At 47.4% G+C, this 25,240-nt stretch overlaps 1 protein-coding gene across 1 annotated transcript in view; it reads left to right on the top strand.

The window, feature by feature from the left end:
* The window catches only part of agap3 (ArfGAP with GTPase domain, ankyrin repeat and PH domain 3), a gene marked incomplete at its 5' end in the record, with an annotated part of 116,924 nt that overhangs the window by 43,787 nt on the left and 47,897 nt on the right, over window positions 1–25,240 (top strand). Inside the window, 7 exons of the mRNA XM_080011161.1 lie at window positions 9,840–9,898; window positions 11,656–11,743; window positions 17,037–17,122; window positions 20,640–20,781; window positions 20,886–21,020; window positions 23,058–23,185; window positions 23,534–23,689. Coding sequence (XP_079867287.1) covers window positions 9,840–9,898; window positions 11,656–11,743; window positions 17,037–17,122; window positions 20,640–20,781; window positions 20,886–21,020; window positions 23,058–23,185; window positions 23,534–23,689 — 794 coding nt within the window. The remainder of the gene's footprint in view (window positions 1–9,839; window positions 9,899–11,655; window positions 11,744–17,036; window positions 17,123–20,639; window positions 20,782–20,885; window positions 21,021–23,057; window positions 23,186–23,533; window positions 23,690–25,240) is intronic.

The following is a 25,240-nucleotide window of genomic DNA, read 5'->3' as shown; positions in this document are numbered from 1 at the left end:
ACTATATTAAGACTTAATTACTAAAGACTCCATAATTACTGTATACTATATACTGGAAAGAGCCATTTAGTTACTAAATGAAAAACAAATGTTCTAAAGCAAAAGAACTTAAACCAAAAAAATAAAATTGCTTTACTGGCTCTTATGTTATGTATGTGCTAGATTTACACAGTTCTTAATGAATTTATTACGTAATGGAATTATTATAATTATTATTATTATTATTATTATTATTAGTATTATAGTTTGTTTTTTTTATATAATATACCATAAATCCCAATTATTATCATTAGTAGCATTACATTTACATTTAGTCATTTAGCAGACGCTTTTATCCAAAGCGACGGACGCAGCCATCAGGAGCAATTAGGGGTTAGGTGTCTTGCTCAAGGACACTACAGCATGCTAGCAGGAGGAGCCTGGGATTGAACCAGCAACCTTTAGATCACTAGACCACCAGCTCTACCGCCTAAGTAAAGCCATCGTTGTTGAGAATACATCTTTTGCCATACAGAATTGTTGCTCCTCTCGTTCTTACTCTATACTCTTTTTAACCACATGGGGGCAATATTTTTGCCCGAGCAAAATATTGACTTGAACAATCATGTATTGATATCTATTGGCTGAGCATAACGTTTGAATAACCAATTCCTATTTGGAGACACTCTGATCAAGGCAGAGATGGGTGAGAAGTCATTGCCTCATTTGATTATAAATTTCGCCTAATTCTCAAATCCCCATCTAGAAATGTTCCTCCGTACTCCTTAAGATCTCTCCCGGTGATTACCTCTCTGAAATTCTCAAGGTTCCTCGATTTAATGGCTGTGGAAACTTGACTGATAATTGTGCAGATCGTCTTACTAGCCGCAATTAATGGTACTGCAAAACATAAAATGGTCCCTGCCGTAAACAGCTGTCGGCCACTGTTGGACCTGAGTGTAAGCACCTTTACAATAAAGCCGTATTGGCGGCGCAGGAACCTTTTCATAGATTTGAGAACTCTTGGAGGAACCGTCCCTTTTCGTGTCCGCACTGCGGGAGCTAGTGACGTTCTTCAGCGTCAAGTGAACGAAACAAAAAGTCCCAGTGCGGTGTCCCGATGCGAGCCTTTGCCTTACGACAGTCGGAGCAAACTTTGAAATGAGGCCCCGTAGATCTAATGTGAGTGAAGATTCGGCAACTGGATTGCTCATCTCTCACCTCAAATTCATTCAGAAGGAACAAAGAAGATTTTGGTGGACTGGTAAGGTGAAATCAGTTTAAGTTAACAGACTAAATACAACAAAGAAGTGGTCTCGAAACCCGATTGGTTGACGTCCCTTCAGCGTTGCTGTCGGCGGCTCTAATGCAACCAGAAAAAAAAAAAAGCCCTTGAAGGTATTCAGTTCTCAGGGGACCTCCCCAGTTCCTAGATTCCCCCAGGGAGACCCCACAACTGTCTGAAAACGCCCTATGCGGGTGGTTTTGTGGGCACCACTACAGCTGTAGCGTTGCAGTTATGCATTAACATTGTTCAGTGCTTTTTATTATTTATTTATTTTTTGCACTTTTGTAAGGGGAAATCTCTCTTGTCTTTCTTCATTGAAGCTGCTAAACTAACATATGTACCTGCGTTGTGTCCCTTTGGGAACCATTGTTTTTTTGTTGTTGTTGCTTACAAAACTTGGAGCATGTACAAAGTATATTTAGGTTGTGGTTGTGGTTTTTGCTTTCTGCCTTCGGCGAGTCTGGGAAAGTGTACCCCCTCCTTTACTACAACTGGTCTGGTTGGAAAAGAACAAGGAGAGAGGAGGCAGCGAAAAAGAGGGAGCCCGTCAGAGGGAGGGATAAGGGAGCTCCTTTCGGCACAAAGTCCTCTTTCATGGCTATTTGTTTGGGATTCCTACACTTTGTTCAGAGCAGCGGACGATCACTCTTTCCTTAATCTCGTCTCTGCCGCTCTCTGCTTGCGTCTCTGGGAGCTGCTCGTTTCTCTGGAGAACTCCGATGGGCGTGTTCAATGCCCGTGGGATCCGTTCCCTGTTTTCCGTCTGTCCTGGGGGGGGGTTGGAAGGCAGCTGAAAGTTCAAACAGAGACGCAGTGCTTCATGCTCTGCACGTTAAAGCTCAGAGATTAAGGGGTTTGTCTGCACAGCCAGCGACTAGGACGACTTGCAACATGTACAGTGTCGCTTGCCGAAGAGGAGGAATGGCTCGGTTTTTCTTTGTTGCAACTTTTTGTGTGTTACAGAAAGGACTTTGTCTGTTTTGAAACACTCCAGAGGCTGTTTTTCATCTCCTTGTATGGGAAGAGAAGAGAGAGGTTTTGGGAGAAGGAAACTGCTGTCTAAATGCTGCGTGTTCTGCAGAGTAATGACACCAGGATTCGCAGGTGGCACCGAGGCTTTGCACCGACTTGTTTGAAGCCCCCCGCTCATGTCAAAGGTGAAGGATTATGCCGTGTGTTGGAATTCGGCCTGGAAACAAAGGACTCCATGAGAAGACCCTAAATAGCAACTGGCCAGAGTGTTCGGACTTACTTGGTGTGTGTGTGTGTGTGTGTGTGTGTGTGTGTGTGTGTGTGTGTGTGTGTGTGTGTGTGTGTGTGTGTGTGTGTGTGTGTGTGTGTGTCTGTGTGTGTGTGTATAAGTAAATATATAAATCCGTAAAGTATGTGGTTATGACGGAAGGGTCATGCTATTGGTTAGCAGTCAAACAGCGGATGTTATCACAAGGGGTACAGCCTTTGGACACCAGCAGCAGGGAAAATCAGTGTACCACATCTCTGTCATCTTCAACAGGGCAAAGGGGGATGTGCTAGTTTCGGAGCTAGGCATGGGCCGGTTTATCCAAACATCGGTGGAGAACTGCCAGCTAAGCAGAGAGATGCCAGCAGACGACAGCCCCAGGCTGGGCAGGGCATGGCATGAGCTCAGCAGGTGGCCCTCCCTGAGCCGCGCAGGCAGAGCTGGGAGGCAGAAGGAGGGGGTAGTAGTAGTGGAGGAGGTGGTTGAGGAGGAGAGGGGGGAAATGAAGACGGACCGGTTTCAAGAGCAACCCTCCAAGAAACCCACTAACTCGTCATTGCTTGAGAGGGACGTGGCAGAGGCAGCTGCTAAAGCTCCTCAGACAGAGACCCAAGACAGGCGTGTACAGGATCAAGCATTTTCTTGTGTCAGTCCTCGTACTAAAGGGATTTTGCATGGAGACCATGGCGCTGTGTCAGGACACAGTTCTCTGCCGCGGGCTGTGCTGCGTAGGCCTCACGCGGATGAAGCCCAACTCGGAAGGAGATCCATGAGCATGTATGGAGAGTCGGTCAGGCAGCAAAGAGGCTTGCCACCTGTCGAAGAAAGGCCACTCCGGAGGCCACGGAGCGTGTACATGCTGGCAGGCCCTGTCCCAATCCCACTGGAGCCCAGGTCCCAGGAGGACTCTACGAGGTCAGGTGCTTTGGAAACCACGCTGCTTCATAGGAGCAGAAAGGCTGAGTTGAGGGCTGTGGACGGCCTCAAACCTATAGTGCCTCAGCAGCCACTTTTCCCTGAGGAAGTGATCCCCAGAGTTCGCCAGAGGAGTTGGAGGCCCAGACCTGTCAGTATGACAGTACTAGAGCTAAGGAAGAAGGGCTCCGAGGACGGCATGGGCAGTCGTGAAAGCTGCCGCCATGCAGCGGGATATGGAGGCAGCTTCTTCAAAGGAGGCTTCCGCTGGAGGCTGTTTGGCAAAGCATCTCCAGACAAGGAAAAGGAAAAGGACAAGGATTCCCGCTCTGCTCACAAGTCTACTAAACAGGACACTCCAAAAAGGACATTAGGCTCTTTACGTCGCAGTCTTAGTCTCCGAATCAGAAGGACCAAATCTCGAGGTAGAATTCCTGTGGGGTCTGAGGGAGAGTCAGCAGAGTGCTCCTTTACTGATTCAGCAGAGGAGATGGCCTTGCCCTCACGGCCATTCTCATACCTCACTGGCAGAACCCTTCCACCTCGCTATGAGCAGGAGGATGATGCAGGCATGCAATATATTCAGTATCACACCCAGGGGAAGGTCAAAGTAATGGAGGTCCCCCTCTACCCATCAAAACTGTCCTCGAAGCCAGCTCAGGAAGAGACAAGCATATGGCAGCTCATAGCTAACCGTTTTAGGAGGAAAGAGCAACTATCCAATGTCAAAAGTGAATCCCAACGGCCCCACAGCAAAGACACTAGCCAATGTTCCTTGGCTGCGAATAAAAAGCCACGGTCAGTTGCCATAGACACGCGGGCAGGCATTGACTTCAGTAAAGGTCAAGGTAAGGCCTGAAAGATTGATTCATTTATTTCACAGCATCCAACAGGTGATTTATAAATGCCCTCAACCACCCTGGCAATATAAAGACAAATGGAATAAATAACCAGAAGAAAGGACAAGAAAAAAAAATGTAACTCAGGAATTTGTGCGCCAGAGTGGCATAACCAGTCCTTATGGAGTTTCTGTACTGAATATTTTTTTCGTCACTTTAGTTTTAGAATTGCCCATTAATGTGTAGTTGGTTGATTGAACCGTGATGATTTTGCATTACAAGCAATTGAGGTCAGTCCAAACAAAAAGATTCAGCCGTGTTGCACTAAAACCCTTTATGGTGCCTTGGTCTCCAGTAGTGCCACTATTATATAATGCATGCTGCCACGATTGTCTTTGTGTTACTGAGACACAAGCCTAGGGAGCCTCATAATGGTGTCTGTTGGCCTGGTAGAGCAACTGATTAGAGCTTGAGCATTATAACAGTTAGTTGCTGTTATGTGGAAGCTTTTGAGAACCTAGCAGAACGAAATTAAGAGGACTGTATATATTATAATGAAGTGGAAAAGAGAAGTCAAGCGCTCAGGTTAACTCTGACAGCAAAGTATGTTTGTTAAATTGCCCGGCAGCACATACAGAGAGAGAATTAATAGCTTTGATTTGCCACATTTTATATTCAAGATGCAGTCATTGACTTGCGTGTAAAAATCTTAAGTGTGTTAATAAAATACCGTTTTCATGTCTACAGCAAAGGTTCAGCCTCATTAGGTGAACATTTAACCCATTAAGACAATGTTTAATCCTCTACTAAAAGTAAGCTCTTAATAGGTCCTGAGGTCAACCTTCTATTTGTTCGGATTTTTTAATTTTTTTTATTATTATTTGTCTCCTTGGCATTTTTCCAGCTGAAAGTGTCCGCCGCAAAGCAACTGCCGAATCCAGGGACATGAATGAAGTGATGTTGGATTCGGGGCGTTCCAGACATTTTGTGGTCCAAGTTTGATACACATGGATCTATATCTGGAGCAGGAATTAATGAAAAGCCGTTGCCAATGTACCAGAAGTAGTCAAGCATTGGCGGAGCGGGGTGGGCTGGGGTAGTGGTGCGACCTGGGTTGGTGGAGCGGAGCGCTTTGTAACATCATCATCCAATTTGTTATTTGTGCAGGGTGTGGCTCTGAGGGGGCTTTCGCATGGGGTGAGGTGTGTGGTGTAGACCCCATTGGTGTGTATTGGTTGCTTTGCGCGGGATTTGGGTTTGATCGAGACGACATGGAACTCTGAAAATTAGCGTGAACTGATGCTGCGTTCCGCGGGAAATAGGAAAATTGTATTTCGGCTTGATAAGAAGTGATGCCGCGCTTCACGGGAACTCGGACGCGACTAACCTGGACCCCGTGTATTGCTGCCCGCAGCTTTATTTCTATTTGTATTTTCACAATACACATTACCAAGGACACGAATCCTTTGTGGTTCAGTGTTAGGTGTGTATTTACTGATATTTGTCTGTGTAGTCCAGTGCGCAGTCACCCAGTCAGGCGTTAGGAATGTAGGTGTGTCGATGAACCTGAGTGAAGCTGGGTGTTCAATGCCTTGGGCAGGCTTTGTCGCTTGTTGCTACCTGCCTCAGATCAGTCTCTGACAACCGAGCTCCAAAATTAAATCCAGAGAGCTTAAATGTCCAGGCCCCCCCCTCCAGTGGAGCACTTTGAACATGGGCATACACCCACACATTTTCACACACCCTGTACCAGAAAGATGCAGCAAAGGCTACACCTTTCTGGAAGCGATTATATAGACTCGTCAATAATTAAAGAAGAAAGTATTGCCTTACCAGAATGAGTGTTTTGTTATGATTCTCTCTTTGACATGCACTGGGGGGTTTGTTTAGGAAGGTGAGCATGGCATGAGGTGTTGAAACGGTTTCCCCACCCCCACCCCCTGTGGATGAATATACCCTTTCTTGTCAAGCCTGTTGATACATGGAGGATCGGTGAACCATGTTGTCATCTGATGGCTCCTTGGGCTCTTTAGACCCAAGCCGGCCACTTAAGAGGCACAGGGCGGTCAACTTTGCACTTACCAATAACAAAATGGTATTGAGGATTAACTACTTGCAATCTGTTATGATAAAAAGCACAAGGTGTCTCAAGTCGAGCGGGGCAGCAAGGGTGGAAAAGTGCCTCGGCGAGGCAGATTTATTCTGTACTGACGTCATTGCTCCTCGGAATTTAGTAAAAAATTGTCCTGTTTGCATCTTAGAAGTATGTTCCATTCGATGTTCCTTCTTTATCTTGGGTCTGGCTAAAAAAGGGATTAATCGAAACAGAATAACTTGCGCTCCCTTTTTCCGTTTCCCATGCATTTTGAGGATCCACTTCTGCCAACACCGTGTTTAACTCTGTTGATGTTGCTTCATGGGAGTTTGTCTGTCTTACTGGAGCGCTATTCTCTTAAGGCAGGTTACAAATCCACGTGAAAGAATAATCACATCAGCAGGGTCGTCGAAAAGTTTCAGCGAATTTCTATATTAAATATAGAAAATCGCTGAAACTCTGAGAGGAGTCATTGTTGTCTGTCACGGCGGTAAAAGCCCCAAGCAAATTTTTTTTTGCTTGGGGGTTTTTCCGCCGTGACAAACAACAATGACACTCCCGCCGACTGTAAGAGCGGTGAGATAGCAAAATGTTGATGGCACCGTGACGAGTCACATATGGGTGGCCATAAAGGGGTGGCATGGGGCTCTGTAAATAATTGAATACGACTTCTTATTTCAGCACATGTCACCGCACATCTCTGCTGGAAGTGCTTTTGGTTCCTCAAAATCACCGGGGACTCGCGCTGCGGAAGAGTCCGAACGGCACCCCGCTGTGCTGCGACTCCAGAGAAAATACGTTTGGTTTCGATATCAAGTGTTTCAAATGGAAGCGTCGCCCGGCTCCCTCCCTCCCCGGTTCTCCGGCGCGCTTTGATTGAGCAGACTTTTCAACGCGCGATTTTTCGACAAGTTATCGTCATCAACAAGTAAATAGCAGCATTTTAAACTTCTTTGTCTTGTCTATCGGTCGACATTGCGCAGGGGGGGGGGGGGGGGGTGGGGGGAAAAGCTGCAGCGGGTTCTCGTGTCAAACGAGGCGTCTGAGGTTTCTGACATCTCGTCCGATTCGTCTCCCAGGAAGTGATCAATGTCGCCGCGCCCGCCACACAGATCGTTAAAAGTCGTTTCAGCCGGGACAGCCGGGGCCCTCCGTAGAGAAACGGATTTACTCAGCGGGGAGCACTTTTTCTTTCAACCCGTTGATTGGGTCACTTATCTCCTTGGACAGGAGGGACCTTTCGCTGTTTGGGGAGCCCAGCGGGCGATAACAGCTCAGACTTGAGTCTGTGTGGTTCTGCAGAACCGCACGCGGCGCCAAAATTGTTCAGAACATCTATGTCGAGAGGTGCGCGGTGTAAATACACCCCTCGTCAGACAGGGAATGTCGGTGGGCACCGGGTAGTAAGTGGTGTGGTTTGCAAATGAGGGATGTAAAAATACTTGTTGCTATCTGAATTCTCGCTCTGTAATTTTTTGCGACGGTTGGAAAGCGGCGGGGCCGAATTAGAAAGGCAGTTCAGACCTCAAGTTGTCCTCTGTCATTCCAGAAACCACTGCACATTCACATGTGCTTGCAAATGCCACATGCATGGACACCATGAGAAGAGAGACACTTGGGGAATTTCTCTTTTTTTTTTTCTTTTTTTTTTTTGGTCCTGGCTACATTTTTGCATTTTCCTCTTCTCACAGAAAATGAGTTAAAGGGGGTGATTGTGCATCGGTCGCCTCCATATCGTTCATCTTTGTCCAAACGGACACGCGGGGCAATGAACTGAGAAACGCGACAAACAAGCTGGCTGCGTAGCGGAGACAAAGAAGCGGGTGTCCCCATGTTGGTGGATGTCGGGCGGGGGCTCTGCGTTTTCGGGGGCATTCTAGGGCCGCGGCGCCACTGGGGACGTTCATATTTAAAGGATGATTTGAGAAGAGAGAGGACGTGAGCTCAGTCAACCCTTTCGGCAGGACACACTCATCCGTTATCGAAACCGCGGCGCGGATCATAACACGTTTCAGTTTGTTGTCTTTTCCTACTTTTCACCCATTCTGTTTTAATATGAATCACTCTATCTGGTTTAGGTTCCAATTTAAAAGGTTGTTGACAACACATTGGGAAACGCTAAAGAGTAGCTGACGGACCATGAGCGAAGACGCCCATTTAATTCACTTTGACCTCAACAGCTTGAAGCGCCCATTTAAGTTTTTGGCGATATTACGCGGCTCGGCAAAAACCGAATGGTGAATGGCACGTAAACGACCGCCTTCCTCCCTGCGAGGCGGTCGGAGAAACCAAAGTGCCGTTGGGCGGCACACGCGCGCGCTATTGAACTTTTCCCCTTTTCTGGAAAAAAACGCGGAGTCCTCCATCTGCCCATTTCCGTCCCCACCCGCCATATTGATTTGTTGTTCCCCGATGTCTTCTGCAGTTCTTTCTTAAGGCGAGGACGCGCGAGGCTGCGACTGTGTCTGTGTCTGTGTCTGTGTCTGTGTCTGTGTCTGTGTCTGTGTCTCGAAACGTCGTTTTGTTTTGAGATAATCCTATCTTTCCGATTGGTTTCCGGAGAGAAAACCAATGGTGAATTATAAGGATAATGCATAAAGTGCAAGGAGGTCTTTCCACCTGGTTTCCACCTTGTTGCCTATAGAGACAGGTGGTCCCTCCCCCGCCCCCTTCCTCATGGGGGTCCAGGTAGTAGGAAATCCATCAGCCGAAACAGGAAGGGGCCTCTGTTCTAATGGTTGTTTTGGCACAGTGGCGGCCCCATCGCCCGTCGCTGTGGGAAACAGACTGCGGGGCTCGGAGAGTTGTCATTAGTGGTTTGGATTTTGAGCGCTTCGACTTCTCTGTAAAAAAATAAAAATAAAAATCGCTGCTCTGTCTCAAAACTAGGATTACCGAGTAAAACTTTGCGGGGGAGAAAAAAAAAAAAAAAATGAACAAGCCGAGTCGAGCTTATAAGTGCGATGAAGAAGCGCACTCCTCGATAACCTCTTTTCTACCGAGGGGCCAAAAAGGGATGCTCTCGCCTCTTTGCAATCGTCGGGCGATAGCCGAGCCGTTAACAACCACTCCCCCCCCCCCCCCCAAAATTGCCTTTTTAACTGGAATACTGATGGGATCGGTCAGTTCATTAAATATCATGAGACCGGTGACGTCATGGTTCACAACAGCGATGTTGAGCACTGGAAGATGGGAGCCGCAAACCGGACCGAAGGAAAGGCTGCTGTAGCTTCTGTATAGTCAGGATGAACATCGTACGTCATACAACTGTAACAAAGAACTGTTCCGCAAATTACTTAATTAGGCCCAACTAATATTTCTTCGTACTCATTGGGCCCCGCCCTAGTTTGTCTTGATTACATTCAAGTCTCGCGCCCTTACTTCTCCGTGCTCCGTACTGTTTGTTCTTATATTTCAATTTTTATTTTTATTCTTTTTGTAATTCATTTTGATTATTCATTTCTCTCCCCTCTTCTCATTCAGATTCCTTCGTCAACAGCCAGGAGTGGACGTTGAGCCGGTCAGTGCCAGAGCTGAAAGTGGTGAGTCGGCGGTTACATATTTCAGACTTTGAGCCTTTCTGGTCACACGCTTTGCAGATTTCATCCGGCGTTTGATTGATTTAAATGTGGGTGGGGATGCGCGGCTCTTCATGTTGTAATCGCGGCGTTGCGTTCAGCACGAGGACCAGAATGTGACAACGGTTGGGGGAAATAGGCCAAATTCCTTTCCCTGGCACGGAACGGGTGGTTTTTTTAATGAGATGCATTGGCATGGCGATGCAGGATGGCTCGAGAAAAGCATCAGCGATTTGCATACAACTACTGCTGAAGGCACTGTTCTCATGTGACTGAATGGAGTCCACCTCCGAAGCTTTGAAACACACTCCGCAATTTTGGTGATTTTTAGCATTAAAGGAGTATTTCGCCACTAGGATAATATGCAAAAGAATAAACGTCAGAGACATTGTTTGGCGAAGGGGGTATTAATTGGAATTACTTTTTACGGTGACTTTTAAAACTTCAAACATTTCTCCTCTGCGCCCTTTAATGCCTCCAAGGGGTTAATTGGCCCGTTGCACCGAGGGGATGTGCTAAATTGACGTAATTAGGTGTATGGGAGTAAAACAATATACCCTTTTATCAGTTTCAAAAGTTTGCAGACTGTGAACGCAGGTGTTCTTGGAAACAGTTTTGTTTTCCCGTTACATAAGGTTATTTATGTGGTTGTCAAGTTGTAATCTTAAGTCTAAGAACAACCGTTCTTCATTTCCTCTCATTGTTATTAATAGAGACCCACCCTCCGTCATTAGTGGGACAAAATCTAAAACAGTCCCATTAAAATAATACTTATAGGAGGACATCTCCAAATAATAAACAAAGTATTTCATATTATTACTTTAGCTTGGTTTAATGGCCGCTACAGCCTCGCATATTTCGATGCTTTCCATTAACCGTCTTTTGATCGCTTTCGACAAACCCGCCCGAACCCAAGCTTCTCCAGACAACAGGAACGCGAGGACCTCTCCATAGTGTGCTCGAATAGTGCTGCGGCTGCAGGTTGAATTCATTAGCGATCCGTCCCAGAAGGCCACGGGGCTTTACAGTGAAACGCAGCGGGGACACTTGTTATGTTGCCGTTGCAAAGTTCCTTTGTTCGGGCCAAACATCATTTCAACTTATGTTTGGAACACTGTTTGGAATTCAACTCAATCGACCGATCCGTCCGTTGTGTTTTCCTGACGCTCCTTCCGTCTTTGAGTTGAGACAAGACCACGCACACATAATCTCCCTTGCCTCAAACTAACCTGTAATTAGAACCATACCTGACTTCGCCACCCACTGATGGCGGCTGGTGGTGGTGGGGGTGGGGGTGGAGGAGGAGGAGGAGGAGGAGGAGGAGGAGGAGGTGAGGGCGGGGATTTGAGGCGTGGAGCTGCCTTTGTTCTTTCCAGACTTGCTGGCATCATCGGCCCACCCTCGGTAAAACTCCCACCTCCCCCGAAAAGGCAGGATAGTGGGGGGCCGCTCGTCGAGGAGAAAATCCAACCGGGTCCATGTAAGAGGATGAACCCCCTTAGTGCTCGGTAGGACAACCTGTTTCAAGTTTGCCGACAATGGGGAATACATGTAAACAAAGAACGAAACTAAACATGCATCCACAGCGGACATACGTGGACACAACGAGACTCTCTATAAAAGTCTTACAGGTGAAAAATGCAGAACACGCTCATTGATTGCCCTGGTTTTTCCCCGAGCTTCGGCAGGGTGTTGAAAGTGTCCCCTGTTTGTGTTTGCAGGGCATTGTGGGTAATCTGTCCAGTGGGAAGTCGGCTCTGGTCCATCGGTACCTGACGGGCACATACGTGCAGGAAGAATCTCCCGAAGGTAAGAGGAACCACAACTAGGGAGCACCAATATGGTAGCGGCCAGGGAGTAAGGAGGCACCTTCAAGGATCACACAGCCTTTTTTGTTGTGGATATGTGAACCGTACAGCAGTAAACATCATTCACATCGCCATCCACGTTTAAAAAAAAAAAAAAAAAAAAAAGGTGTGGAGAAACACTGCACGAGACCTGACGTCCGCTCTGGAATAGCCTCTGTCCCCGACATCGTTCCCATTCCGTCCAATCGGAGCCCTCCGGGGGTGTTTTCCAGCCAATGGGAGACGGGTGTGTAGGAGACGTGTGGAAATGCAAAAGAGATTTGGTATCTGTGCGTGCCAATTTCCACGGCTCTCCAGTAAATCTCGCCATATGAGCGAAAGTAAACATCCCCGCGGCTCGTTCGCAGCGGTAAATTACCTGCGCGTGAGTGTTGTTTTTTTGTTTTTGTTAAAGACGCCGCGGGGTCTCTTGTGATGGCGAGAGGTCAAAATGGTCTGCTTCTATAAATACTTTTCATTCCCACAAGGAGGCCTTTTCAGGTGCGATGTTAAGGCATTCATCAATTATTACATGCGTGATTTATTTATTAAAAAAATAAAAATAAATTCTGGCTCCTCCACCTCTCCACTCTGCTCCACCTAGTGGTTTTATCAATAACATACTTTTCTATCACACGGAAACACTAGGCTGATAAAAACCCAGCTTCTCTTGCTTTTCATGAGGAAACAGGGAAGCACACACCGATCAGCATCTATATATGTGTGTGTGTGTGTGTGTGTGTGTGTGTGTGTGTGTGTGTGTGTGTGTGTGTGTGTGTGTGTGTGTGTGTGTGTGTGTGTGTGTGTGTGTGTGTGTGTGTGTGTGTGTGTGTGTGTGCGCGCATGCGCGCGCAGTACATAATACTGATGATAATCGCAACGTTGATGAGCGTTCACGTTGCATGGCTGCATCTTCCCATCCCAGGCAATTAAGAGCTTTGTTTTGCTGGTTTCCGTGTGCGTCGGTGACGTCGCCGGGTGGCGACCGAGGAATGTGAACGGTAAATAGTCGGCTGCAATTAGTCCCCTCTTTCTTTGACACTCCTCTGCAAAAACAGGGGAGTGCAGGGGCTGCCGATAATGACTAAGACAAGGTAGAACCGAGGTCTGTCGGCTCGAAGCACGGAACTTTTAAAACCGGCAGAATTTTGGCTGCATTATAAACTGTGTGTGTGTGTGTGTGTGTGTGTGTGTGTGTGTGTGTGTGTGTGTGTGTGTGTGTGTGTGTGTGTGTGTGTGTGTGTGTGTGTGTGTGTGTGTGTGTGTGTGTGTGTGTGTGTGTGTGTGTGTATATAAACGGTTACTTTCTCGACTTCTCTCGGGGACTTGGGGAGAGTTACGAGGAGCTCTCTATCTCGGATCCTCTGATGATTCCATTCTACTTCACAAATACAGATTTAATACATTATCAGCAGAACAGTAATGAGATTGGAAAAACCAAATCTCTCAGAGCCCCCCCCCCCCCCCTCCCCAAAACCTTAAATAAATAAATGAAATTAAAAAAAAAAAACACAGGGTGAACTCACGATTTGGAAGAGGGTTTTATACAGTGTTTCATTCTGGCATAATTATAGTGAGGATGAGACATGAAGAGCATAATTAGTTTCTGGCATTTCGCTGCACCGGGGGGAGAAAGAATCCTCGTCGCTCTAATTAGTCCTTGAGAAATCAATGACGAAAAAATGTGGAAAACAGAGCCCGAGTGTTGTCGTAATTAACGGGAGCATGTTTGTTCGTATTCCATCCATGTTATCCGGCCGGCGAATGGAAGTCGCCCGTGCCACGACATGCCTACCTTCTGATTAGACGTTACCAAGGTTGCCGTTAATTTCTTGGAAATAATCGTCGCCGTTATCATGGGATGCACTCGGCGCCGGCATCATTTCCGCCGTGAACGAGTCGGACTGCAGGAAGCGGGGTTGTGCCGAACAAAGGGGGTGGTGGGTGGCGGCGGCGGCGGCGGTGGTGGTGGTTTCTACAATGTTTTTGTTCCTGGGCTTTTTGGTGTGATATCTGGGAGGGAAAAGGAAAAAAGAAAAAGGTACCGGGGTGTGTTGCTATGGCAACACCGGATGGAGCTCTGTTGGATTGTGGCTCTGTGTCAAGGTCTGAGCCTCTGTGTAAGGAGAGTATGCCGGCTGCGTGTTAACCATGCCTGCAGCTCTCTGCCCCAACTTCTCCAATGTGGACGGCTTTAAAGGGGAAGTTAAATTAAACCAATGATCTACTTGATGTGTTGTTTTTCTCTTTTCCGCCATTAAACACTTATCTTATCAGAAAGCCACGTAGTGCTGCGTGAGCCTTGCCCTGTCAATGTTTATGGCATTGCTCAGAACGGAGGGATTACGCAACACCAAAATGATTCCCAGACGCATGGTTTTCCGGCTTATTGTTTATTTGCAGGTTTTATATTTATTGTTTATTGTTCATTTTTAGGTTTGCTTTATATTGCCATTTGTTCTGGTTTTGATTCCATTTTTCCATCATTCCTCTATTTTTCATTGTTGTCCATTTTTTCTGAATGTGAGCTTCGGTCTGTCTGTCTCTCTGTCTGTCTCTCTGTCTGTCTGTCTGTCTTTCTGTCCCAACATCTTGTTTGAGTCGGTTAGGGTTAGAATCTCAGCTCTGTCTGTCTGTCTCTCTGTCTGTCTCTGTCTGTCTCTCTGTCTCGACATCTTGTTTGAGTCGGTTAGGGTTAGAATCTCAGCTCTGTGTCTGTCTGTCTCTCTGTATGTCTCTCTGTCTGTCTCTCTCTCTGTATGTCTCTGTCGTTCTGGATCGACATCTTGATTTAGTCGGTAAGGGTTAGAATCTCAGCTCTGTGTCTCTCTCTCTGTCTGTCTCTCTGTATGTCTGTCCCTCTGTCTGTCTCTCTGTCTTTCTGTCTCGACATCTTGTTTGAGTTGGTTAGGGTTAGAATCTCAGCTCTGTCTGTCTCGCTGTCTGTCTCTCTGTCTGTATGTCTCTGTCTCTCTGTCTCCCTGTCTTTCTGTCTCGACATCTTGTTTGAGTCGGTTAGGGTTAGAATCTCAGCTCTGTCTCTGTCTGTCTCTCTGTATGTCTCTCTGTCTCTCTGTCTGTCTCTCTCTCTGTATGTCTCTGTCGTTCTGTATCGACATCTTGATTTAGTCGGTAAGGGTTAGAATCTCAGCTCTGTGTCTCTCTCTCTGTCTGTCTCTCTGTATGTCTGTCCCTCTGTCTGTCACTCTGTCATTCTGTCTCGACATCTTGTTTGAGTTGGTTAGGGTTAGAATCTCAGCTCTGTCTGTCTCGCTGTCTGTCTCTCTGTCTGTATGTCTCTGTCTTTCTGTCTCTACATCTTGTTTGAGTTGGTTAGGGTTAGAATCTCAGCTCTGTCTCTCTCTCTCTGTCTCTCTGTCTCCCTGTCTTTCTGTCTCGACATCTTGTTTGAGTCGGTTAGGGTGACAATCTCAGCTCTGTCTCTCTCTCTCTGTCTCTCATGACATCTTGTTTGAGTCGGTTAGGGTTACAATCTCAGCTATGTGTGACTTCAGATAATTAGTTCCTGAATCTCTTTTATCGAATTTAATTGAATTAAACTTTAACTTTTTTTTTTGCCAATTGCTGCTCGGTTCGGAGGGCTGCCGGGAGAGTCTTCTCACGGCCGAGGAGGGCCGAAGTGGATTTTTGGAGGATGCGCTTGTCTCACCTGACACCGGAAGGCTTCAGACTCCGGCGGTTCGCACTGTGTTTTGGGCGGAAAGTTAAATTTTTCCTGAAGTGCTTAAATTCCTGCGCCTGTTATCGAGCGCGGCGAGACCTTGTCTGATAAGGGCTCTGATTACCAAATACACAGCGCCCATGCAAAGTCTGAAGTCGTACGTCTCTCTGCACCTGCCCCGTTCGCCCCTTCCTTTTTATTTGATTTATTACACACTCTGTCACACATCCGTTCACATTTTGTGCATTATTAAATTTTGCGGGTGAAGATTGCCCTCAGCATATTTTTGTATTCATAAAGCAGTGTTTTCACACCCAGGGACATGTTGCCCCCCCCCCCTCCTCCCTCCTCCTCGCAAGTTCCTTCATTTGAATGTTTTTAATCTCCGTTGGATCTCAATCCATTCAAACGCGATGCAAAATCCAATTTACTGAAAGGTATTCCCAGCAGTCTGAACTTTCTGCAGCTTGGTTCGCTGGGGGCAAGGGTATGTGCCCACATTTGATAAGCAAGGGGGAAGGAGAAAACTGAGTTCTAGTCCTGTGGAAAAACACCCGTTTAGGATGGCACTTTTTACATTTTTTCCTTACCTGATCATTTTCCTCCCTTCTCTCATGCTGTGGTTGAAGGCAGGGTGTGGTGTAAAAGAAAATAGAACACATTTAATATTAATATTTGATGTGTTTATGTAATAGTTAACCCATTATCAAATTTAATATTTCGAACATTGATAGCTGGTTCCTCAACTTTGTTTTTTTTTTCAAATTATATGATATATTATTATATACATTTAAAATATTTACCTCGCATCTAAAAAAAAAAACCTTCACGAATACAAAATTGAATACAAAAATATTTGAAAAAATTAAGTAAAAAAAAAAAAGTAAAATAAAATAACCTAATTTGATTGAACTCTGGGGGGAAATGTCAGGAAGAATGCAAGTAAAATATAGATAAAAATGAAATAAAATGAAGGTACAGGGAGGAGCACTTGTACAGAACGTTCTAACCTTCTACAGTTCAATCAGAACTATAAACTGATGTCGATATCCAGCTAAAGTGATTTTGGATGACACCCCTATTTCACGGACGTTTGGGTCCACGGCTGGGTGACAGCGGTTCCGAGCAGCTTTCCTCAAGCAGCTGTGTGCGTTAGACACGCCAAACGGCCAATTTTCCGCCCACATAATGGACTTTTTGGGGAGACCAGGTTTCCTGTCAGCGCACGGCGGACGCTGCAACGGGTCCAAAGTGCCAAGCAGGACTTCATAACCAACCACTCCCATGACTCAGCCTGAGATTTTTAGATGCCATTTTGGTTTTTGTTTTTTTCCCTCGAAAGCTCTGTCTGGTCCTTGTTGTGAGTGAGTGAGTGAGTGAGTGAGAGACCTAGTTCACATTGTATTCATTGCAACATTACCATCATTGGTTTAAAAGTTCCCCCTCAAATTTGAATGGAAACATGCAATTGTGGAATTGTAACAATTTCAGTTTTACAAAACGATTGTGATTATGTAATACTTAGAATAACTATAATTAGGTGACTCCCGCCCTGCTGTGTTTTCTCTCTCAGGTGGACGGTTCAAGAAGGAAATAGTGGTGGACGGACAGAGCTACCTTCTCCTGATAAGAGATGAAGGGGGGCCTCCCGAATTGCAAGTAAGGAAATACATAATCTGTCAGTATTTTATACTTGTGTATATATACACTTCTCACAAAAAGTAAGGTGTATTTGGCTTTCGGGTGAAATTTATGGAAAATGTAAAAAGTTCACGCTACAGTGATATTATATCATGACAGTAGGGCATTTAAGTAGAAGCATGCAATGGTGATTTCCTCATCTCAAACAATTGATTGAAACAAAAGCCAACAACAGTGGTGGGTTTACCACAACAAAAAAAGTCAATGTCTCTATAACTTGTCATGTGCCCTTGAGCATCAAGTACAGCTTGACAACGACATCTCATGCTGTTCACAAGTCGACTTATTGTCTGCTGAGGCCTGGCACCCCACTCTTCTTGAAGGGCGGCCCTCAGGTCATTGAGGTTCTGGTGTACAGAGTTAAGAGCCTCTACACGGCCACACAGCTGATCCCATAGGTTTTCTATTGGATTCAGGTCTGGAGAAAGTGCAGGCAACTCCATTTGAGGTACCCCAGTCTCCAGCAGCTGCTCCCTAATGATGTGACCTCGATGAGCTGGAGCATTGTCGTCCATGAAGATGAAATGAGGCCTGTGTTATTCATGCAGGGGCACAATGACTGGATTAATGATGTTATTCAGGTAGTATGGGCTTGTCACTGTACCATTCACAAAGTGTAGGGCAGTTCTGTATTGAGTAGACACACCTCCCCACACTGTAATACCACCACCACCAAAGGCTCGTCTGGTGACAACAGTGGCTGATGCATAGCGCTCTCCTTGACGTCTCCAACATCGTTGGCGGCCATCATTTCTGCTCAACGTGAATCGACTTTCATCAGAGAACAGCACTGAGGCCACTGGTCCCTCGTCCAGCGTCAATGCTCCTTGGCCCATGCAAGACGATGATGGCTGTGCCTGGTGGTGTGGTCAGGTACGCTTGCAGGTCGTCTAGCACGCAGACCACGCTGATGTCAACGGTTTCGAATGGTCTGACGTGACACTTGGTGCCTCTCACCTCCCTTAAATGTGGCTGGAGTTGAGTGGCATTCATCATCCTGTTCCGCAGGGCACTGTTCACAATGAAGCGGTCATCAGTGTGAGATGTGGCCAAGGACGTCCACTTCTATGCCTTTCTGTGACTCTTCCAGTCTCTCTGTATCTCTGTTGCAACCTGCCGATGACACTCTGTGACACTCTAAGCTCAGTGGCCACTTCCCTCTGAGAACATCCTGTTTGAAGCCTCGCAACGGCGAGCTCATGTTGATCAGTTGTTAGGTGTCGTCTTGGTCTCATGATGTCAAAATGTGAACAGCATGATGAAGAGGACTGTTTAAATACCAATTCTAATTGAACCAGGAAATGTATTGATCGATTCATGGATCAAACACCTGTTGTGAATTTTGCCGTTCAGCTCCTTGTTGAGAGAACAGCAAGTTGTGCAAAAAGTACTGAAACATTGAACAGTTGGACAAGTGCATTCAAAAGTTTAGAGAAGGTCAAATTAAGTTCACCTGTAAAGGTTATAGTGCATTTTAGGTTGATCCTGAAATTTCACCCGAAAGCCGAATATCCCTAACTTTTTGTGAGTAGTGTGTATATATATATATATATCATATCTTATCATATTCTGGATCTGTATCTAGCTTTTAATTTGAAATGTATAGACACTGTCTTGCTGGCATTTCCCGGCATCCTCCCGGGGACGCACATTTGCTGTGCATGGACCCGGATGATAAAACCAGAATAAAGTAAAATACGAAAAAATGATAAATAAAGTTGTGAAATGTGGGCGGGTCTAATCTGCATGTAATTTGGGCAGAAATTTGGGAGAAAAATGGGGCAATTCAATTTTGTTTTGTTTTCACCCCCTTGCTGGTCCATTTTGGAACAGCAGAGGCTGCGTTTTGTGTGTTTTGTTGTTTTTTTTGTCCAGCAGCAGATCAAATAGTTCTGCAGCAGGGCCGACGACGGTGCACCTCATCGTCCAGTTAGCACGGATAAAGAATTACGAAGCACAAGGATCCATGTTTTGTTGCTTTAAGAATGTTGGCGAGTCTTTACACAGTCCCCATTGCAACAGCTACGACCAGATGATTTTGCCTGGTATCGTGCCATGCGTGGCCTGCTGAACGGGGGGGGGGGGGGAATGATCAAGGGCATCCCATAATAATTCCCTTCCATCGCCCTGCACATTTCCCTCTCTATGAAGCGCTTTTACTCTATTCTTCCTGCTGGCCCGGAGCTGTGCAGCATCCTTCCATTCTCTCTTCGTTAATTAATAAAATGTGATTTTTTTATTTATTTTTTTTTTTTTTAATTCACCATCGCCTCCAGCGTGATGGCTTCCCATCGTCTCACAGAGGCAAAACCTGCGTCTTATCAGCGGCGCCGCCCGCCGCTTCACACGCCGATTGGTGGAGATAATTGACGCACGTAGCCGCAGCGCTGATGGAGTTCCCGAAGCATCTAATCCTGTTTTTCGGCTTGGGTGAGGCGGGGCAGGGGCGGGGCGGGGGACGAGTCTTGCGTTTTGATCGGCGTCCGCCTGCGCGTGCCTGGGCGGACGGGCGGTCGCGTGGTGGACCTGGGCCTCTTCGCCGCTGAGGCGAGGGGGGAGGGGAACTAGGAAGCGCCTCGGGGGCCTGGCTGTCACAGACGGCGTGTAATTAACGGTGTAATGACGGCCTCCGTTACGCTCGCCCTCTCTCACCGTGGCTCCCAGCCGCCGATTGCCCCCCCGCTCAAGACGACGGGGCTCGGGCGGGGGTTCTCACCCGGTCTCACTTGCTCCTCGGGTTTCGCTCAGTCACGTTTCTCTCGGCGGTCTCGAGACGGCTCCAGATCTGCTCGTTCTGCTCAAGGGGGGCTCGACGAAAAGACCAAAGTTTCCTTTTTTGTTTTTATTGCAGTGGATATACATCATAGAAGAGTCACTTCGCGCATTTGGCAGTTCATTGCTGCTGAACCTAGAAATGACTGTTTTTGTTAATGGCAGTCAAACGCTGACCCCCTCTGGTTGTGTGCGTTACTAGCACATGACTTCACAGCATCACTAATTGAATTTAAACGGCTCTGCTCAGACGATGTGGTATTTGATATGAGGCGAACCACGCAAAACATAAGCCATGTCAACCTGTCGGGACAGACAGCGGGAACCGGAACCATCTTATTGGCCCCGAAAACTGAGAGAGGGGTTTTGATGCCAGTATATTTTATTAGCAATTATTTTTTTTATTTATTTTTTTTGTGGCTTTTTAAAAATGTTTTATTACTTTTTCCATATCTGGGTTTACCCTCCTCTTCATTTCGTGTCACTTCTTGGCCATGAAAGGCGGACCCCGCCGCCAACGAGTGAAAAACATCCTATAGTGGAGCACGTGCATAACACAAATGCATTGAATGGCCGTTACTTATAAAATCTGATACATTAAAAAAAAAAAAAAAAAAAAGGGATCTCTCTCACAAAATAATCTCAGGGATTACCGCGTCAACTCGACGCTTAATCTCTTTTTCCCGCCCCCCCCCCCCCCCAGTTTGCCGCCTGGGTGGACGCGGTGGTCTTCGTCTTCAGCCTGGAGGACGAGATCAGCTTCCAGACGGTCTACAACTACTTCCTGCGCCTCTCCAGCTACAGAAATACCGCCGAGGTCCCCATGGTGCTGGTCGGGACGCAAGGTGCCGTATGGGCCTTTTTACCCTTTTCATTGAAAACAACTTACGACAAACAATAAAGCTTTGGGAGAGTTTGACGAAGAACGCGTCGCCCTCCCGTCTCCCAGACGCCATCAGCGCCGCGAATCCCCGGGTGATCGACGACTCGAGGGCCAGAAAGCTGTCGAACGACCTGAAGCGCTCCACCTACTACGAGACCTGCTCCACCTACGGCCTGAACGTGGAGAGAGTCTTCCAGGACGGTGAGTTGCCGCCCCCTAGTGGCCACAACGTGAAAGTCAAAAAAAAGAAAAGTGGATATGTGATGTGTATTTATGTATTTACTATACTTTTTTATGCATTCACGATGAATACGCGTTCTGTTCTGATGCAATAATTAGAAGAATACGTCTTACATTTCTGTTCCTCGTTTTTTTTCACCCTCCCTTTCTCGAACCGGTTTGCAGCGCTGCTCGGTATCCACCGTCTCTCCAACCGCGCAGGGATTAGTTGAAAATATGTTCGTCGGAAACGTTTTGTCTCGTCCGGATTGTTAAATAATGCGATTACTTCACACTCATGTGGTTTGTGCATTGCATGGCTCACCTGCGATTCAATTGGATTTCCCAGTAAAACACAGTTTAACGCATGCGCTCAGGTGAGGGGCCGGAGATGAATATAGAGCGTGCACTTGACGGCTGATTTGCCAGAGCACCCGTGAAACGCGGAGCAAAAGCTAATCGTGGTGCATTATGTCCCGTCACATTGTGCAATCAGTGAAATTGAAGGTCATTTAGACTTTATATATATATATATATATATATATATATAGGCCTTCAAAGAATTGAAACCCAAATTGTTGGGAGCGGGGACAAAGTGGCTTTCGGAATGAAAAGGACGATTATCTGGAAGGACGCCCAATTTTTTTCAGCTGCTGATTTTTCCCATTTTGAAGTCGTGGTTTTTTTTTTTTTTTGTTTTTTTTTTTTTTGTTGTTGTTTTTCCCCCGGCTCTGCTGTTTCAACGAGCGCTCATCCACCTTCAGAGCCGCCTGTCAGCGATTCACAAAGCGCCCCGGCTTCGTAACGCCGCCGTTTGTTTGGCTCCTCTCGTCTCTCTCTCTCTCTCTCTCTCTCTCTCTCTCTCTCTCTCTCTCTCTCCTCCCGCCTTTCAATTGCTTTCTTGAAGCCCTGTTTTGAAATAATTAAAAGATGTGGAGGAGCGCTCGCCGTCTGCTGTCGCTCTCTCTCCCCTTCCCCTGCCTCTCAGCCCTGGAAGCCGTCAAATCCTCTCTCTCTCTCTCTCTCTCTCTCTCTCTCTCTCTCCCCCCCCTCTCTCCCCCCCCCTCTCCCTCCTTCGCTCCTAATTCACGTCACGCTCCCCTCCACCCGGACCCCCTCCCTCCGTTTTTCTCGGCGCGTCGTCAGATAAATGACGGCCTGCTCCGGCTGCCCCGGCACCGGCGGATCGGGACGGCGGCGGCGGCGGTCTCATTAGGGCCGACGCCGCCGCCCGTACCGCTGATCCTCTCCAGATGTCAGATTTATCACCCCTCCCTCCCTCCCTCCCTCCCCTCGTGGTGTTGTTATTTTCCTCTAAAAAGAAAGGCCGTTAGAGGGGTTCTCAGCCCCGGAGATTTTGTGTACGAGCTGCCTGTTGCCTGATCGGAAAGCAAATGGCTCCAAGGTGCTTTATGTAATGTGCTCATGCATCCGGCTCCTTCTCCATCTCTGCGCAGGGCCGCTTTTTGCCGATATTATTGGATGCATTTGCACAAAGGGTGACTGTGCGGAATCTTGTTTCGGTCATTTGGGGGGGGGAGGGGAGTCATTTGAACGTGAAGTTAAATTAGTTGCTTTTGATGTGCAAGTCTTTCAAACCATAATAAGACGGTGAAGTGTATAATTTAATTTCTCATTATATGGAAACGCTCCCTCTACAGTAATTCAGGGTTTCTTTCCTCTCCATGAATTATTTGAACTTGCGAGGGAATAAGAACAATATCGTTGAAATTGTACTTAATGTTTCATTTCATTACATGAGAAGGCTCTGTGGAATCCTCGATTCTGATTGGCCAATTGCGGAAGCGGCGGTTAGTTGTTCCTGAATAATGGCCGCCCACATGCATGGCTATAATGCCTCACTTAAGAGATCCATATACTTGTAGGGAGAGACAAACAAACCTGATTTAACTTTATTATGTTGAATTGAAATGAGCTTCTCAACGCCTAAATGAGGAAGGAAAAGGAATCGATTTTGAACCCTTCTGAGCCGCTCCTCCTCTCGTCCCTGCCGTCCAGTCGCCCAGAAGGTCGTCGCTCTGAGGAAAAAGCAGCAGTTGTCCATCGGCCCATGCAAGTCTCTCCCCAACTCCCCAAGCCACTCGTCCGTCCCGTCCGCCTCCATCCCTGCAGTTCACATCAACCAGGTAACGCCGTGTTACATAGGTGGTCGTATTTTCCCTAATTCCCTAATTGTGTGTTTAAACTTTGAAAGATAATCCCAAATGTAATTATACTGTATATCCACTGGATGCTCTGGAATTCTATGTAGGGCTGTTGAGTTCAAATTCACTAATCCACCTGAAAAACATCCTCTTGCTCTCCATTTGGTTTTATTCTTTTATTTTTATTTTATTTTTTTAATTCCCTCCTCATTTCTCACATGAATTTCCATCCCACGTCCCACTCATTATCTCTCCCTCCTTTTTTTCTTTTCTTTTGTCTTTCCCGCTCGTTCTCTCCCACCTCCCCCCTCCTCCCCCTTCTCCCCCCAGGCCGCCAACGGCGGCGGGGTGTTCAGCGACTACTCCTCCTCCGTCCCCTCCACCCCCAGCATCAGCCAGCGGGAGATGCGCATCGAGACCATCGCCGCCTCCAACACGCCCACGCCCATCCGCAAGCAGTCCAAGCGCCGCTCCAACATCTTCACAGTAAGTATGCGGCAGCTGATGCAGAGCAACACCCACTCACACTACTAGGAGGAGGCCGCCAGGGAAAGCTCTGTCCAGCAGAGGGCTCCAGGGAGCGCAGACCAAAGGCCACCTCTCCCATGCAGCGCCTACGCCGGGCGTCCCCCAGCTTCTTTCTCGCTCCCGCCACAAAAATGGGCAAAGGAGGGGGTATAAATGTAATTCCGAACCCCCCCCCCCCCCCCAAAAAAAACCGCATATTTTCTCCTTTATTTTCCTATTATTTTTCTCTAAAAGCCAATATCGTCTCTGAACACTGTGTAAAGAATTTTTGTGTGTGTTTTTTTTTTTTTTTTTTCCTACACCCGCGCTTCTAATTGGAAGTAAACACACGCGAGTCTCGGGACCTACTTGTCACTCTTCGGGGGGGCGTGGTCGCTCGGCTCTGTCTAAATCATTGCCCTCCACAACCCCCTCCCCCGACCTCCCCCCTTCTTATTTTTTTTTTACTAGATCCTTTCTTGGCAGTGACTTCAGAAGGCCACGCTCTGTCAATGCTCTCCTTTACCGCTACCCAGCCTCCTTAAACCCCAAAGCCCCACCCTTAATAAAGCATGCTTGCACTTCCCCCCACACCCTGCGCCCCCCCTCCCGTTCCGTCCCGTCCCGCTCCGGACCCACTAACCATTTGGCGGACGGTAGTTAACCCCACCAACCTAACCCAGTCTTGGTTATTTTTCCCTTAATCAAACCCTCCATCCAAAGACCTGAAACCCTTCCCTGTAACGTGCCCTTTAGTCTACCCCCCCACGTCCTGTCCTCTTACCCTCTGCCTTTAACGTGTGGTATTTGCGTGTACTAACCACTCTATACCTTCCTCAGCTGTCCTACGCAAGCATGTCTTACACCTTTAGCCTCTGTCCTCTCCTTCTACCCAGCCTCTACCCCGTTTCCCCACCTCCGCTCCTACGCCAGCCTTCTCTGCTTAGGACCCGACACTCTCTCTCTCTCTCTCTCTCTCTCTCTCTCTCTCTCTCTCTCTCTCTCTCTCTCTCTCTCTCTCGACCCTTTGTCTTTCCACGCCCCCCACCTCTCACCTCAACCTCCCACGTGTCTTTACACCCGTCCTCGCTCCCCTGCTCTCTCTCCTCTTGTCCTTTGCCCCCTCCCTCGTCTCCCTCTCTCGGTCCATTTTGAACTTAAGTCCCACTCCCCCCACACTGCCTCTCTACCCCCCCCCCCCCTCCCCGGTTTTCAACCGGGGTGACCCGTCTGTCCGAGCAGTGCAGGCTGTGTGCTAGCTTCCCCCTTGTTCTCTCCCTCCCCCCGCTAGGTAGTGACTAACCATGTCCACCAGAGACACGAGCCTCTCCCCGTCCCCGTCCGCGTCATGGAGATGCCGAAGCACGCCACCTACCCGGTGTGGGTGCCCGACTGGCAGGCCGAACGGGAGTTTCAGCTCATGACCTTCTGAGGAGCGCCGGGGGAGGGCATGGGTGGGGCTGGGGATGGAAGGAGAGGAAAGGGGGGCGGAGGGTCCCGGAGAGGGGCAGGGGGTGGGTGGGATGGGGG

This window comes from Zeus faber, assembly GCF_960531495.2.
Source record: "Zeus faber genome assembly, chromosome: 12".
Classification (NCBI taxonomy): Eukaryota; Metazoa; Chordata; class Actinopteri; order Zeiformes; family Zeidae; genus Zeus; species Zeus faber.
Note: the sequence above shows the minus strand (reverse complement) of the source record. Positions and strands in the feature narration are given on the sequence as shown.